Here is an 18035-nt window from a genome sequence, read left to right as displayed (position 1 = left end):
ACCAATTTCATTACTTAACGCTGACATAAGATATTAACTGCTTTATTGGCTAGGCAATTGCAGGAGTTTCTACCAGGCACCATTCATCCCTCTCAGTCTGGATTTATGACGTCAGTCATTCATGTGAGATGGGCAGCAGCTGTATAAGTCAAATAAGCAAACAAACGAATGAATGAATGAAAAATAGACAAGGATTGGGTAACGTATGTTTATTAATTGATGCTTTGGATATAGCTCATGATAGAATCGACTCAGAGGTACTGTTATCTATAGATGCTGAAAAAGCTTTTGAAGTGTTCCAAATTAATTTCCTTTTTTTACACTAATTTTATTGAAAATAACAATTAAAAATACAAATTAATATAAAATGAAGCGACTGAACAGATAATCAACAAAAACAATTAAAGGAAAAAATAGAAAGTGCAGAAAAGAAAGAAACATAGAAAAAGAAAACCTAAGAATATAGTAAAGACAGAGAAAAGAAACATATAAAGAAGTGACTTCCCCCTTCATCACAAGTATAAACAATTTTAGTAACTTATCACCTTCTCTTAAAATACAACAAATGATCTTTTCTTCCTATATGTCATGATTGCCGTTGCGATGTTTGTGACATTGCAATGGCTCGCATGACAATACAAGGATATGGGTCCCTGGCTGATAAGGCAAGGGCAATAGAGAAACACAAAAAGCAGTAATGGGTTTAAAGAAACAATGTAACGACCGAGGCCAGCAACCCAGGAAGCAACAATAAAAGGTAACTCACAAGAAATTGAATAACAACCGAACAGGTGAGGTTCGGAAGGGCACGCCCAGGCTTTCGAGGAATTAGAAGCCTGATTGCCTGGCAATGGATCATCACCGCACAGGAAGGCGATCGAGGCGATGCCCGGGGCGCAGGGGGCTGGACGACCTCTCACCTGGCAAGGACGAACTGTTGGGACTCGTGAGGTGCACCTGGGGTAAGGTGGGGTGGAGCGCTGACCAGCGCGGGCTATTTAAATCCCGTTCCAGCATGCTCCCCTCACTCTCAGCTTTCTAAGGGCATGCATTCTATTCCCAAATAAAACCAGAACCTAAAGTCTACTCTAGTGTCTGTGTTTTTATTGGGTCTCAGGCAGAGCCTGACATAAAGCTGAGAGTCATTTAAAACGAACCTCGCCGGTCTCCACCGGAAAAAAATTTCTGCGGGAGAGAACACCAGCAATGACGGAACGGGGGACGGCCATGGAGTCGGCGCTTCAGACCGGAGGTGCGAAAGACGCAACGCACATGGGAGAAACGACCAGACAGCTTCTGGAGTCGGCGCGCCCAAGGGGGGACACGGGCTTCCTCCCTTCCCACCCCGCACCCCAGTTCCAAGCCTGGAGCTCCAGCCCGGAGTGGAGAGCCCCGATGGAAGAGGAAATTGGGAGCCAACAACTCTTCACATGGGACGGCGTAACGGGACCCCGGCCGGGGGCATCCTACACCACCTGGAGACTCCACTACCCCCAAACACCCAAGAGGGAAGTCGCAGGACTGCCAATCAGGCAGCAACCGGCAGCACCGAGGATGGATGACCCTGTCACACCTGACAGGTTCAGAGCCCTGGAGTCCAAGGTACAAGCCCTGGAACACATGCTCCAGTCCATGGCATCGGTGATGAGCGAGCTCACAAAGACTGCTACTGCACAGGGGGTAGGGGGGATCGTGGCACCCCACCCACCCTATCAACAACCCCGAGAGGAAGGGGCCAAGCACGGGACTCTTTCTCAGGGCCCCGTAGTCCCATTTCAGTGGGGGTCATCCCTAGCCACCCACAGGTGGGAGTCTCGCAACTTGGGGGGTTTGCCAAGGACTTCCCCATGAAATTTGACGGAGACCCCACGAACCTGTCGTTCTTCGTGATGAACGCCACGAACTACATGATCCAATATGGACATTGCTTTGCAAGGGAAGGGGCCAAAATCTCAGCAGTGGCCACAAAACTCAAGGGCAGGGCTGCGGACTGGTACGTCCAGATGTCAGAGCCCGGAGCCCCAGCCCTGGCTACCTTCCATACCTTCCTAGCCGCTCTAAAGCAGTACTTCAAAGACCCCCTGGCAAAGGAAAGGGCCAAGAGTACCCTTAAAGGACTTCGCCAAGGACAAAAAGCGGTGGCGGACTACACCCTTGAATTTAAGGTCCTAGTGGGGAAAATCCCAGAATGGTCCGAGGCCACCTTGATCGATATGTTCAACGATGGCCTCAACCATGAGGTGTTGCAATGGGCACTATACAGATGATCCAGACTCCCTGCATGAGTGGATCTGTCTTGCCGGGAAGGCTGAGCACGCCCAGCGCACCTTCATGCTAGCGACCGAGAAAGACAGACCCCTCCCAGTGGGAAAGGGCCAGTTCCAGAGTCGGGCTCAACATGGGACGCGGAGTGACAACGTCGGTTTGCCTGCGGGCAATGTGTCAGGTGTGGGAAGATGGGCCACTGGGCAGCTGAATGCCTCAAGGCCAGAATGACAGATTGCCCACCCAGACCAATGCAGAAGGCGCCGCACAAGCCACCCAACCCTCCCACATGGCTGACAGGAGCGCTAGTGACCCCAGACAAGGAAGAGGATGCCTACCTCGCAGGGGACATGTTGGGCGCCCAGGAACAGCTGGCGGGAAACGCCTTCCACCTGCCCTAAGCAGCGCCGCCAGGCAGGTGGTGAAGAATGGGCACGACACCCCCAGGGTGAGTGGGGATTGTCCCATCCTGGCAGGGGAAATCGAACCGACCTACGGCCCCAAAGCCATCGCGGTCGGAGCTTTGGTGGACTCTGGGTGCTCCAGAAACCTGATCCACCTGGACAGTACCACCACATTAAACCTGCCCTGCTTCCCCTTCCCAAAGCCGCTGATCTTTCAGCAACTCGATGGCTCCACGGCGGCGGGGGGGGGGGGGGGACCGGCCACCCAGGGTACAAGGAAGGTCACCCTGAAAATGGGCACCCACAAGGAGACCATAGACTTCGTGGTCACCCTGGTAGGCAAGCCCATAGTGGTGTTGGGGATCCCCTGGCTAACCCGCCACAACCCCTACATTAATTGGAGAACCCATTCGATAACATTCAAGGACGGGTTCTACCAGGCGCCAGCAAGGGAGAAATCCTCCACTTCGACTGTGGGGAGGGCTGAGATCGTCGACCACCAAGCCCACGCTCCCCCCCCCCCCCAGAAGAACTGCCAGAGCAATACTCGGACTTCGCCGATGTCCTCGGGGAGGAGGAGGTGGACCAATTACCCCCCCATCGCAAGACGGACTGTGCAATTGAACTGCTCCTGAACGTCCCACTACCCAAGCCCAAAATTTATCCCATGACTCAGAGGGAATTGGCAGCGCTGCAAGACTTTTTAGACAAAAACCTCGCTAGGGGCTTCATCGAACCAGCAAACTCACCGGTTGGAGCGCCTGTCCTATTCCAGGAGAAGGACAGCACCCTAAGACTATGCACAGATTACCATGGGTTAAATTCCGCCTCCCTGTCAAACAAATACCCTCTCCCCCTCGTAAAAGATATGCTGGCACACTTGTCAAAGGGAAGGGTGTTTTCCAAACTCGACCTCCGCGAGGCGTACTACCAAATTCCCATCAGGGAGGGGGACGAGTGGAAAATGGCATTCAACTGTCCCTTGGGCTCTTTCCAGTACAAGGTACTGCCTTTCGGTCTTACGGGGGCCCCGGGGGTCTTCATGCAACTAATCAATGAGGTGCTGCATGAACATCTGTTCAAAGGAGTCTTAGTTTACCTAGACGATGTCCTAATCTACTCTAAGACTCAGAGGGAACACGAGGGATTAGTGAGACAAGTTCTCACTAAGCTCCAGAAAGCCAAACTCTACGCTAAGCTCTCCAAGTGCGAATTTCACAAGTCGCGCTTGGATTACTTAGGGTACAGAATCTCAGACAAGGGCATAGAAATGGACCCTGTGAAGGTTCAGGCTGTCTTGAGCTGGGAGCACCCACGCACCCGGTGCCAGCTTCAAAGTTTCCTTGGGTTCGCTAATTTTTATAGGTCCTTCGCAAAAGGGTTCGCTGAAATTGCCCTGCCCTTGACCGATCTATTGAAGACGAAAGGTGTCGGGGAGACACGCAAGGTCAAAAACCCAGGGGCCGTACTTAATTGGACTCCCGACTGTCAAACCGCTTTCAACAGGCTGAAAGCACTGTTCACAGTGGAGCCAATCCTGTCCCACCCCGACTCCAAACGGCCTTTTGTTGTGCAGGCTGATGCCTCCGACTTTTCAATCGGGGCTATCCTACTGCAAAAGGATTCCACCGGAATCCTGAAGCCCTGCGCCTATCTCTCCCGGAAATTTTCCGAGACAGAGAGGTGCTGGCATGTGTGGGAGAAAGAGGCATTTGCAGTTAAAGCAGCACTGGAGGCTTGGTGTCACCTTTTGGAAGGGGTGACTTGCCCTTTTGAGGTCTGGACAGACCACCGCAACCTCGAGGCACTCCGTACGCCCCGGCGCCTCAGTCCCAAGCAGATACACTGGGCTCAGTTTTTCAGCCGGTTCAAATTCCAGCTGAAGTTCATCCCAGGAAAAAAGAATTTCCTGGCAGATGCACTCTCCCGACTACCCCAGGACGCGGAGCCTATCTCCGACATCGTAGGGACTGTGCTTTCTGACTCCCAATTGGGTTTAGCAGCTGTCACCCAGAGCCGCACTCGGGGACAGCCTTCCCCCCCCTTGCAAACGACTCTGGCACAGCCCACCCCGAGCCGCAGGCAACCACAGATGCCAGGTGGGTTACATACAGATTTTATAACAGCATTAAAATCTGACCCCTGGCTCCTTGCCAACCCTAACAAAGTGACTATGGAACAGGACCTTGCCTGGGTGGAGGGAAGATTATATGTCCCTGACTCACAAAGACCGACTATCCTCAGCAGGTCGCATGATAGCAAACAGGCTGGTCACTTTGGGTTCCTAAAATCCCTCCACCTAACGCAACGCCAATTTTGGTGGCCCTTGCTGAGGAAGGACGTCAAAACGTATGTGGCGTCCTGCCCTGTGTGTGCGATGGCCAAGCGACTGGCCGGTAAACCCCAGGGGCTGCTGCAGTCCGTGGCTGAACCTTCACGCCCTTGGGATGAAATCTCGATGGATTTCATTGTGGATTTACCGCCCAGCCAAAAGAAAACGGTCATCTGGGTAGTCAAAGACTACTTCTCAAAACAAGCCCATTTTATCCCCTGTGTCTCAATCCCTTCAGCACAACAGCTGGCGAAACTCTTCCTGGTACACGTGTACTGTCTCCACGGCTGCCCCTCCTGCTTGGTGACCGATAGGGGCACACAATTTACCTCGAGGTTTTGGCGGGCTTTTTTGAAACTAATAGGTACCCAGCAAGCCCTGTCAACCTCCTGGTATCCCCAGACGGACGGATCTACAGAGATCCTTAATCCCACACTGGAACAATTCCTCCACGCCTATATAAATTACCACCAGGACGACTGGGTGGACTTACTCCCGTTTGCAGAGGTTGCATACAATAACGCAATACATCAAAGCATGGGACAAACCCCCTTTGGGGTGGTGTCGGGTCAGGAATTCGTCCCCATCCCAGAGCTCCCTCAGCCCCCGTCCCCAGCAGTGGCCGCCTGTGACTGGGGTTCAAAACTCACAGACTCCTGGCCCGTCATCAAGGACATGCTTAAGGAGGCACAAGCCACATACAAACTGCAGGTGGATAAACACCGGCGCCAACAACCAACTTTTCGGGTAGGGTTTACCTATCCACCAAATTCATCAAATCACTGCAACCGTCTAAGAAACTGGCCCCCAAATTTATTGGGCCATTCCAGGTGACACAAATCGTGAACCCAGTCATGGTGCGCTTGGACCTGCCCCATAATTTAAAGCGGCTGCACCCGGTGTTCCACTGCAGCTTACTCAAGCCGGCAAGTGACTCCTCCCGGTGGCACCCACGCACTCCCCCCCCCAGTTATGATAGACAGAGAGCAACATTTTGAGGCCAAGGAGGTACTCGACTCCCACAAACTGCGGGGCTCCCTCCAATACCTGGTAAAATGGAAATACTTTCCACACCCTGAGTGGGTCGCTGCCCATGACATCTAGGCTCCCGAGCTAATCCGCAACTTCCATACTGCATATCCCTCCAAACCCTTGGCTTGATATTTCTCAGGGGGGGCAGTATGTCATGATCGCCATTGCGATGTTTGTGATATCGCAACGGCTCACGTGACAATACAAGGATAAAGGTCCCTGGCTGATAAGGCAAGGGCAATAGAGAAACACAAAAAGCAGTAATGGGTTTAAAGAAACAATGTAACGACCGAGGCCAGCAACCCAGGAAGCAACAATAAAAGGTAAAGGTAAAGGTAAAGGTTTCCCTTGACGTAAAGTCCAGTCGTGTCCGACTCTAGGGGGCGGTGCTCATCTCCGTTTCTAAGCCATTAGAGCCGGCATTGTCATAGACACTTCCGGGTCATGTGGCCAGCATGACGACACGGAACGCCGTTAAAATAAAAGGTAACTGACAAGAAATTGAATAACAACCGAACAGGCGAGGTTCGGAAGGGCGCACCCGGGCTTTTGAGGAATTAGAAGCCTGATCGCCCGGCAATGGATCATCACCACACAGGAAGGCGATCGAGGCAATGCCCAGGGTGCAGGGGGCTGGACGACCTCTCACCTGGCAAGGACGAACTGTTGGGACTCGTGGGGTGCACCTGGGGTAAGGTGGGGTGGAGCGCTGACCGGCGCGGGCTATTTAAATCCCATTCCGGCGTGCTCCACTCACTCTCAGCTTTCTAAGGGCATGCATTCTATTCCCAAATAAAACCAGAACCTAAAGTCTACTCTAGCATCTGTGTTTTTACTGGGTCTCAGGCAGAGCCTGACACTATATCCCATCTGTTATCTGTAAGCAAATCCTTGAAGTCTTGCTGTTCAGTCCTGATCAGCAAAAGTCCATTTAGGGTTATCAGAGATAACAACGCATCTATTTTAACCTTCAACAAATAAACCAACCTTATATTCCTTCCTTTTACTTTTAACAATACTGATCTTGAGTCCCTTCAAATAATGTCCTGGAACTTGATTTCTTCTCATTTTTTCTTTTTCCCATCTAACAAAATTATTCAAAACTATAACAAGTCTCTTTTCTAAATCCAATGTAGGACAATTATCCAGGTCACTCCCTTGGTTTGTTGTTTATATATCCCTTTTAATTATCAACATATCAGCCAGTTTCATTTGTATATCCAGTGAAGAATCTTTTTCCATATCATTCATGTAGTCTTCAAAGTCCCATCCTATCATGGTTTTTTTAAAAGAATTCAAAACAAAAGCATTTTCCCATGGGAAAGATTCTTATAATTAATTCCAAACTCTTGTTTCAAATCCATCTGGATCCTTAGTCCATTTGTAACTTTCCAAAATCAATGTTCTAATCACCCTTTTGCTGGTTATTCCAACAAAAAAATTAAGTCCTTAAACTTCTATTTAAAACTTCTTTTGTTGAAGGAAACTCAATTGGTGCTGTAAAACTTGTTGATCGAAAGATTCCTAATAGCTGGAAAGCAGTTGACAAGCAATTTCTGAAAGTGATTAGAAAAGGAAGTATGTGAACCAGTGTCCATAGCAACTGTGGTTTGGGTGAAGATGGCGTTCCCTCATCTCCCAGAGCTCTAAACCCACCAGAGACTGCTGTCTTACAGTCTCCTCATGAGGAACAACTTTCTGGATCACTTGTGGGAGATCTCAAGCCCCCTCTTTGTCCGCTGCAGAATTATCAAGGAGCCAGTCTACTCACCAGCTCTTCATTCGCCTACAGTCATCAGCTCCACTGAAACTTCAGAATTTCTTCCCCAGAAGACCATTAAAGTCCTGGCAAGTGCTAAGCTCGATATATAATAGACAAGATATTTTGTTCCTAAGTTTATGAGCAGACAGACATGTCTGATTTGTATATGGTTGAATAGTAGACTGGGACTCAAGATGTTAATTACTTGCCAAGAGTCTCCAATTAAAACTAGCACAACAAAGCATGAAAATGCAACCACTTATCTCCAGGATCTGGGGTGCAGAAGGGCAAAAGGGACAATGTCCCAAGTGATACGAAAAGACATTTCAGATCTCTGCCCCTATTTGCAGGTTTTGTAAGAGCAAGGAAGCCACTGACTCGACTCCAGGTGTGTTTGCTAACTCAGAAAACGATTTATGTGAGTCTTAAGGTTAGCCTTTCTGCCTTTACACACTGCATGTTTATATTAAGAGTAACAATCCATGTGGGAACTATTACCAAGAAGTTTCTAAACTGATTATATTCAGAGATAAGCTTAATTTTTGAGTTTCATAGGATTTATAATAGTTCATACTTTTGAGATGTTAAACCCTTCTGAAGGCTTAATTCCAGATGGATCATTCTGCTGTAAGAAGAGAGAAAATGCATCCAATGTAAGGATCCTCCACCATCTGCTAACTTAACATCTACTGATGGGAGACGTGGGATAAATGGGACCTGAACCAGGAGATCTGGAGCTTTCAAATCCCCCTTGCTAGGACTTATTTAACGTTTTAGAATCAGTGGAGGAGGGGGGATTACAAATGCTAGCAGCCATAAATACACTGAAGTCCAACACTTACTTTTGCAGCAAAGATGTAGCAATATATTAATCTGTGTCCTTACACTGAAACAGCAATGAAGCAAGTTTATTAGAATTATATATATTTTCACAGCCTAACTTTTTCCATAATAAATGGATTCCACTAGCAAATACACTGTGTGCTGAGATAAATTAGTAATGTGGTCCTAATCCTCTTGAAAAAATCCAGATTCTTGTTGCGTGAAGATAGGAACACGGATGAAGCTCTAAGTAATATAATTTTCTTTTCCTTAACAAGGAATCAGAAAGACATTTCAGGATCAGCTCATAACCTAAAGCAACTGAGGAAATCATGGATGAAGGAAATCATTCTGTCATTACTGAATTCATTCTTCAGGGATTCACAGACAATCCCAAAATGCAGCTTGTTCTTTTTATGGTCTTCCTCTTGGTTTATGCCATCACTGTGTTAGGGAATCTTGGGATGATTCTCTTGATTTGCACTCAACCCCAACTCCACAAACCCATGTATTACTTCCTGGGCAACCTCTCCTTTGTTGATCTCTGCTGTTCCTCAACCATTGCTCCTAAAATGTTGACTGATCTATTAAGTGAAACTAAAAGAATTTCTTACAGTGCCTGTGCTACACAGCTCTTTCTATTTGATATGCTTGCAGATGCAGAGTGCCTTTTGTTGGCTGTGATGGCCTATGACAGATATGTGGCCATCTGCAATCCACTTCTCTATCCAACTGTAATGTCCAAAACGACCTGCCAGCAATTGATCAGTATTGTGTACTTCACAGGCCTGCTGGATTCAACAATTCATACTTTCTGTACATTCCGACTATCATTCTGCAGCTCAAATATTATCAATCACTTCTTCTGTAATGAGCCTCCACTCCTAGAACTCTCCTGTTCTGAGACATATGTTAATGAGATTGTGATATTTACCATTGATGGCAGCCTTGAAGCAAGCAGCATTGGCATGATTCTTGTATCCTATCTTTATATTTTGGGGACAATCCTGAGGATGCACTCCACTGAAGGCAGGCACAGGGCATTTTCCACCTGCGCCTCTCACCTGACAGCCGTTGGGATATTCCATGGGACAATACTCTATATGTACTTCCGGCCGAGTTCCAGCTACTCAATGGACCAAGACAAATGGGCTTCTATGTTCTACACGGTTGTGATCCCCATGCTCAACCCTCTCATCTACAGCCTGAGGAATAAGGAGGTGAAAGATGCTGTGTCAAAAGCACTTGGCAATATATGGATTTGGAAAGGGAGAAACCTTGTTTTATAGTCACTGGCTTATATAATATGTGTTATAATATGTGGCCATTTGGGGGGGAAACATGCAGAAGACTTATCTAGATGGTATGGTAAAATCAGTGGGTGACACATGGATTTTTTTTAAAGGAAGCAAAACTAAACAAATTAAATAGACAACTTAATAATAACCTCTACCACTTCTGAAGAAGGTCAGTGGAAAAAAGAATACTGTACATTGCATACTCTTGCTTTTCAAACTGTGTGTAGTGAGAATGCTTATTCTTCTGAGTATTATCTCAATAAAAAGCAGATTTTATTTAAATATAATATAGTTCCCAATACAAGTCCCAACCTATGCCTAAGGCCATTCTTTTAATCAAAGAAGCTTTGCACTTCCAGCTGGTTCACCCCTTAGCCACTTCCCGGGATCTTTAGCCACAAACAATGGTAGTTTGTCAGCAGTCCATCCAAGGAGGGTTCCTAGTAGTCTAAAATCAAAATGATTGATCGTACAAATCAAAGGATCAAAAAGCTTTATAACTTCTGACTGTAGAAATGACAAGGCTGCGAGTGTATATATTAGCCATGACTATAATCTTTACAAGCTTAAAAATATCTGACCCCAAGTTCTTTCTGTGGCAAAGGAGACTCCCTGTTCAATTAGCCTTCTTCAATCTAGGGTTGGTCAGGATTTTTGGGTCCATAGTCCAACACATATGGAGGGATACCAATTTGAAGGAAGTTGTATTAAACTGCACATCATTGAAATAAATTAAATCAAACATTAAATAAAAATATCTTTGTATAAAGATTGATCTTATTCCTTTTTCTTACTAGGATTTTATTTACTTACATATTTGTGTTTTTTTGCAATTGACTATATACGATTGTTCACAAAGCTGAAGAAAGTCCTGGCCTGGAATAATGAACATATTTTTGATGAACTTGTTGTAGAACCCTGCAACTAACAGAAACCAATAGGGCTGGTTCTTATAATTTCGCCATTGCATCTCAAAAATGCATTGAACACTGAAAAAGAGATAGGAAAAGAGGCAAATAAAATATCCAAGGGGACAAGAAAGGGCTTTTACGTTAGAAAAACGAAATGGGGGTTTTGGGGCAGCATCATAAAATTGTGTTGAGTACCTTGTCATAGAAATTATCATCATCGTCACCATTATATTTCTGTGGCTTAATCTGATGCAACGTGATCAACAAAACTGATAAAAATATGTTCATATATTGTGCCTGGCCTCTTCATTTAAAAGATAGGGCTGCAATCTGCCAGTTCCGCTGGGATTTTGCCAAGTGACGTGACTGATTCGTCGAGTTCTGTGCAGTCTAATTTGGCCAGCGGTATTTTTCCAGGATTTCACAGGAGACTTTCCCCGCCTTACCTGGAGATACAAAGAATCTCCTCTACCTTCAGATTGGAAGTTTACGTGTGTTCATCGTTTCTCTGGATGGAGGAAACCTTGATCAGCTCTGGATTAAGAATCAAGGGATAGAGTCCCTGAATTGATGCCTTGCATTTTTACAAACCTATTGATGTTTCTTCCTATGGGGAAAAAAAGAAGCCCACCACACTGTACAGCAGTCCTTTTCACCGTGGTCTTCATTTGCCTCAGCAGGCTGCTCGGAGAAGCTGAGGTCTGAGATCTGCCTGGGACATGCTCTTTAGCAGCTCCATGGACTTTATTTCAGTACCCTGAAGATGAGAGGGGTACATGTCTCACATTCTGGACCATCCATTTGTAGAGTGTGCTGGGGCAGACCTGGGCCACCTGCTCCTCTCAGTGGGCACTGGTTTTGGTATCCTTCCATTTTTATATATATCAGAGTTTTATTAAGTTTAAAGAAAGGTAAAAATTACAAAACAAAAACAAAAAAACTGCAAAAAGAAAAAAAGAAAAACTAAAAAAGTCCAAAATGGAAGAAAAGATTTGTGGAGATTCCATAAAGTGACTTCCGACTTTCAACAACAAGAATATACAGCAATTTCCATATTCGATCCCTTACTCTATATCAAACCAAAATCACATTATTTCTATAAATCCTTCCATTAATACATATACAAATCACTAATGCAATTGCTCCTTCCCCTTATAGAAAAAGAAGAAGAAATACATATATCTCTAAACCAATATCCCTCCCCCCCAAAAAAAACAACATTAACTTAATTATTTCCTTCCTACCACTATTCTATATATTTCTGTCTACTATCACAAAAATCAAATTATAAAAACATAAATCGTCTACTTTTATAATTAACAATACTACAACAAACGTAACCCTATTAAACCTAAAAACCAAGCAATTATTATTATACCTTGTAGATACCTTATAAACCTTATAGGTCAAAGAAGCCTGAAAATAAATCCAGTCAAGTCATTAAAGAAAAATGGAATCACATCAGCCTTAATATCAAACCAAATACTGTACATATTCTTAATTTTTTAACCCACACTGGAAATTTCCTTGTCTCCATATTACACATAAGGCGTTTTTCATAACAAAATCAAACAGGCCAACTGCCCCCCTTAAAAAGTCAGACTTCTCAGCAGAAAGCCTCCCACAGAACAGAGCCATTTTGCTCCCAAAACACTCTCCCAGAAAAACAAGCCAGTCAGTATCTTGCCAGTTGAACTGTCTTAACCCCTTCATCACCAAAGTGTGTTCATCACCTGGCATTTCTTCAGAGTCCAATCCTGCTGTCGGTAATAAACTCTTTCTCTTCTTCCAGAACATCCTCAGCCTACTGACACATTTAAAAACTGATATTTTGTGCAATATCCCCAATAACTTGCAGAATAACTTGAAGGGTGTCATGGAAAATCTGTTTGAAATCATAACGAAGCTCAGATAGAAGCTCTGAGAAAATCTCCTTGAACTCTGCCATTTCGGGCAGGAGATTATGGTGCCCCCTGGATACTTGGCTAACACAGATAGGAGCTAATGGGTTAATGAAAGGCCTCAGAGAGTAATTGACAAAAGGGAAAGTATGCTAACCAGCAACTATGGCTCCCAAGGAAATTGAACAGAAACTGAAGACTCAAAATGGGAGCTTCAACGTGCAGGAAAATGTTAAATCCTTCAAATTAGATACAAAAATAATAGCGGGGAGATGATTATTTATTTCAGTCCTCCTTATATTTAAATGGGAAAGAAGACAGAGTTTTTTTAAAAAAAAAATTAATCCAGAAATAACGATAAGCACCAAGAGATTTTGCTTCTTCTTGCTGTAGAAAGCCTCTCTTGGGGTACTTCAGCTTAAATATATATATAAATTGGGTAGTTTAGAAATCGGGTGGCTTGACCTACTGTTCCTTTACGCCTACAATTGTGGCTTGGAAGTGATGGCTTCCCTGCCTCCGGTTGTCCCTTACCAGTTCATCACGAACACTGCAATTCTCTAGCTGCAATAGTGTTCAGCAGAGCAGATGGGGTGATTCTGAGCTTTTTCTTTGTTCATCAAAAAGCTCAGGGCTCCAGAAAAAAGCCTGCCAAGCCCCCCAAAAAGTGTGCATTGTCAGCTCTGTCCACAGAGCCCGCAGACACACTGCTCAGTCAGCCATGTTCCCACGGGAAGTCTGGTTTTGGTATACTACCTAGTGAGATATACAGGTAGTCCTCAGCTTACAAGGACAATTGGGACCAGAACTTCTGTTGCTAAGTGAGGCAGTCATTAAGTGAGTCATGCCCAATTTTACGACCTTTTCTGCCACAGGCGTTAGTGAATCGGATAGTTATTAAGCGAATCCAGTTTCCCCCATTGACTTTGTTTGTCGGAAGCTGGCTGGGAAGGTAGCAAATGGCAATCACGTGACCCTGGGATGCTGCAACATTCATAAATACATGCCAGTTGTGAAGCACCTGAATTTTGGTCAGGTGACCACAGAGATGCTGTGATGGGCATAAGTGCAAAGACGCTTTGTAAATCACGTTTTTCAGTACCATCGTAACTTTGAACAGTTGATAAATAAATGGTTGTAAGTTGGGGACTACCTGTAGTGTTTTTTCCCCCTCCTGGCCACCCAGGTGAACGTGGGGAGGCTAGGAGAGTGGAGTGGGGTTGGTGGATAGTCTGGGAGCAGGTAAGTGCTACGTGCTATCTGAAGCATCCAAAGCTTCAGCTCTTCTGGCCACTTGGAGGAGAGTGTTGTTGGTTTGTTTAAATGGGGACATTTAATCAGGGGGAGAGAGGGTCAGATCAGGAGGATCTGGTGGGGGATAGGGCAGGCTATACTATCAGGATGATGATGAGTATGGGGCAGCATGGCAGGAGTCAACTGAACTTGTAATCAAGTCTGCCATATCCATAATTTACTTGGGCCAACCTAACATGCACTTACAAAACCTGGGCTGGGCATGGAGGGATCATTGGTCAGATATGCATGTAACCGTACTCTGGCTTTGCTGGTCCTCTGGAGGCAACGTTTCAGTTATCTGAGAAGAATTTGCCCCTGTTAGCCCCAAGGAAATAGACAGGGTCCTTCGGACAATGTGTTCTGCCTCCTGTGTTATAGCCATGTGTTATAGATGTGTGTCCCCCCACCCCACCCAGCTGTCAAAGCTTCCCAGGAGGTGACATGTGGCTGAATCCATACAGTAAAGAATGCTTCTGTGGCATAGGGGAGGGTTCTACTTGCTTTGAAAGAAACAATGGTCTGCCCTTTACTTAAGAGACTATTGCTAGATCCAACAGACTTGGAAATTTTTTATTCAGTTTCCAACCTTGCCTTTGGGGGAAAAGGTTGTGGAGAGGGAGGGAGGCTGAACACTTCAAAGATCTTTGGTCGAAGCAGATTATCGAAAGCCTCTTCAGTCAGTTACAGGCCAGGTTAAACCAGTGAGATTGCATTTGTGATGCTTGTGGATGACCTTTGACATGCTCAGGATAGGGGCAAAGTGTCCATCCTGGCCCTCCTGGGTCTCATGGGAACTCATCAGTCATGGTATCCTTCTGAACTGGCTCAGGGGATTGAGAATGGGATGCACCTTTTTGCAGGGGTTCTCGTTCTTCCTACAAGACAAGATGGAAGTCAAAGTACTCAGAGTCATGCAAAAACATGGGTAAATTACTGGCAGATCACAAAAGAATAGTAAAAGAAGATGGCCAGAGAATTCTGGACTTGGAATCTGATAACAAACCGTGGTGTGTGTTTTTTTTTCCTTCAATCTTATAAGTAATTTTATAAATTGGAAGATAAGTTTCATCAACAAAATATTAATCAATTTTAAGTCAAATTAATATTCAACCATTGTCACAAGATAAAATTGTTATCTTGAGAACCCCTTTGTCCTTTTGTCACTCCAAAAGATAGTGGTGATTATTCAATTCATGAAAAATGGGAACACCCCTGATCCTTATGGTTCCCCAGTTGAATGGTATAAATCCTGTATAGATATACTGGCTCCTAAATTGTTTGAGGTCTACAATGAATCCTTTAAATTAGATAAATTGCCCCTATCATATATAAGGATTGTATAATAATGATTTTAAAAGCTGACAAAGTAATAGACCAATTTCATTACTTAACGCTGACATAAGATATTAACTGCTTTATTGGCTAGGCAATTGCAGGAGTTTCTACCAGGCACCATTCATCCCTCTCAGTCTGGATTTATGAAGTCAGTCATTCATGTGAGATGGGCAGCAGCTGTATAAGTCAAATAAGCAAACAAACGAATGAATGAATGAAAAATAGACAAGGATTGGGTAACGTATGTTTATTAATTGACGTTTTGGATATTGCTCAAGATAGAATCGACTCAAAGGTACTGTTATCTATAGATGCTGAAAAAGCTTTTGAAGTGTTCCAAATTAATTTCCTTTTTTTACACTAATTTTATTGAAAATAACAATTAAAAATACAAATTAATATAAAATGAAGCGACTGAACAGATAATCAACAAAAACAATTAAAGGAAAAAATAGAAAGTGCAGAAAAGAAAGAAAAATAGAAGAAAAAAACCTAAGAATATAGTAAAGAAAAAGAAAACAAATATATAAAGAAGAGACGTCCCCCTTCATCACAAGTATAAACAATTTTAGTAACTTATCACCTCCTCTTAAAATACAACAAATGATCTTTTCTTCTGATATCCCATCTCTTACCTATAAACAAATCCTTGAAGTCTTGCTGTTCAGTCCTGATCAGCAAAAGTCCATTTAGGGTTATCAGAGATAACAACGCATCTATTTTAACCTTCATCGAATAAACCAACCTTATATTTCTTCCTTTTACTTTTAACAATTCTGATCTTTAGTCCCTTCAAATAATGTCCTGGAACTTGATTTCTTCTCATTTTTTCTTTTTCCCATCTAACAAAATTATTCAAAATTATAACAAGTCTCTTTTGTAAATCCAATGTAGGACAATTATCCAGGTCACTCCCTTGGTTTGTTATTTATATATCCTTTTTAATTATTAACATATCAGCCAGTTTCATTTGTATATCCAGTGAAGAATCTTTTTCCATATCATTCATGTAGTCTTCAAAGTCCCATCCTATCATGGTTTTTTTTAAAAGAGTTCAAAACAAAAGCATTTTCCCATGGGAAGGATTCTTATAATTAATTCCAAACCCCTGTTTCAAATCCACCTGGATCCTTAGTCCATTTGTAACTTTCCAAAATCAATGTTCTAATCACCCTTTTGCTGGTTATTCCAAAAAAAAAAATAAGTTCTTAAACTTCTATTTAAAACTTGTTTTGTTGAAGGAAACTCAATTGGTGCTGTAAAAATTGTTGATCCAAAGATTCCTAATAGCTGGAAAGCAGTTGACAAGCAATTTCTGAAAGTGATTAGAAAAGGAAGTATGTGAACCAGTGTCCATACCAACTGTGGTTTGGGTGAAGATGGCATTCCCTCATCTCCCAGAGATCTAAACCCACCAGAGACTGCTGTCTTACGGTCTCCTCATGAGGAACAACTTTCTGGATCACTTGTGGGAGATCTCAAGCCCCCTCTTTGTCCGCTGCAGAATTATCAAGGAGCCAGTCTACTCACCAGCTCTTCATTCGCCTACAGTCATCAGCTCCACTGAAACTTCAGAATTTCTTCCCCAGAAGACCATTAAACTCCTGGCAAGTGCTAAGCTCGATATATAATAGACAAGATATTTTGTTCCTAATTTTACGAGCAGACAGAGATGTCTGAGTTGTAGATGGTTGAATAGTAAACTGGGACTCAAGATGTTAATTACGTGCCAATTAAAACTAGCACAACAAAGCATGAAAATGCAACCACTTATCTCCAGGATCTGGGGTGCAGAAGGGCAAAAGGGACAATGTCCCAAGTGATATGAAAAGACATTTCAGATCTCTGCCCCTATTTGCAGGTTTTGTAAGAGCAAGGAAGCCACTGACTCGACTCCAGGTATGTTTGCTAACTCAGAAAATGATTTATGTGAGTCTTAAGGTTAGCCTTTCTGCCTTTACACACTGCATGTTTATATTAAGAGCAACAATCCATGTGGGAACTATTACCAAGAAGTTTCTAAACTGATTATATTCAGAGACAAGCTTAATTTTTGAGTTTCAATGGATTTATAATAGTTCATACTTTTGAGATGTTAAACCCTTCTGAAGGCTTAATTCAAAATGGATCATTCTGCTGTAAGAAGAGACAAAAAGCATCCATTGTAAGGATCCTCCACCATCTGCTAACTTAACATCTACTGATGGGAGACGTGGGATAAATGGGACCTGAACCAGGAGATCTGGAGCTTTCAAATCCCCCTTGCTAGGACTTATTTAACGTTTTAGAATCAGTGGAGGAGGGGGGATTACAAATGCTAGCAGCCATAAATACACTAAAGACCAACACTTACTTTTGCAGCAAAGATGTAGCAATATATTAATCTGTGTCCTTTACTTACATTGAACAGCAAATGAAGAAACTTTATTAGAATTATATATATTTTCACAGCCTAACTTTTTCCATAATAAATGGATTCCACTAGCAAATACACTGTGTGCTGAGTTAAATTAGTAATGTGGTCCTAATCCTCTTGAAAAAATCCAGATTCTTGTTGCATGAAGATAGGAACACGGATGAAGCTCTAAGTAATATAATTTTCTTTTCCTTAACAAGGGATCAGAAAGACATTTCAGGATCAGCTCATAACCTAAATCAACCGTCCACTGAGGAAATC

The 18035-nt window shown here is 43.9% G+C and overlaps 1 protein-coding gene across 1 annotated transcript; it reads left to right on the top strand.

Annotated features, from left to right (window-relative positions):
* The first annotated feature begins 8949 nt into the window (after positions 1–8949).
* Positions 8950–10843, top strand: LOC134488597 (olfactory receptor 5AR1-like). The gene is made up of 2 exons (XM_063291061.1): positions 8950–9849; positions 10775–10843. The coding sequence occupies exons 1-2, from the start codon at positions 8950–8952 to the stop codon at positions 10841–10843; spliced, it is 969 nt and encodes a 322-aa protein (XP_063147131.1).
* The last annotated feature ends 7192 nt before the right edge of the window (positions 10844–18035 follow it).

Source organism: Candoia aspera, chromosome 1 (assembly GCF_035149785.1).
Source record: "Candoia aspera isolate rCanAsp1 chromosome 1, rCanAsp1.hap2, whole genome shotgun sequence".
NCBI lineage: Eukaryota > Metazoa > Chordata > Lepidosauria > Squamata > Boidae > Candoia > Candoia aspera.
This window is presented reverse-complemented; position numbering and strand designations above follow the sequence as displayed.

What these genes read in the sequence shown, in the direction of transcription:
- LOC134488597 (XM_063291061.1), top strand. Translation starts at nt 8,950, where the DNA reads ATGGATGAAGGAAATCATTCTGTCATTACTGAATTCATTCTTCAGGGA. An exon ending in ATAAGGAGGTGAAAGATGCT is followed by an intron (nt 9,850 to 10,774) that starts GTGTCAAAAGCA and finishes TTGTTCACAAAG; the next exon opens with CTGAAGAAAGTCCTGGCCTG.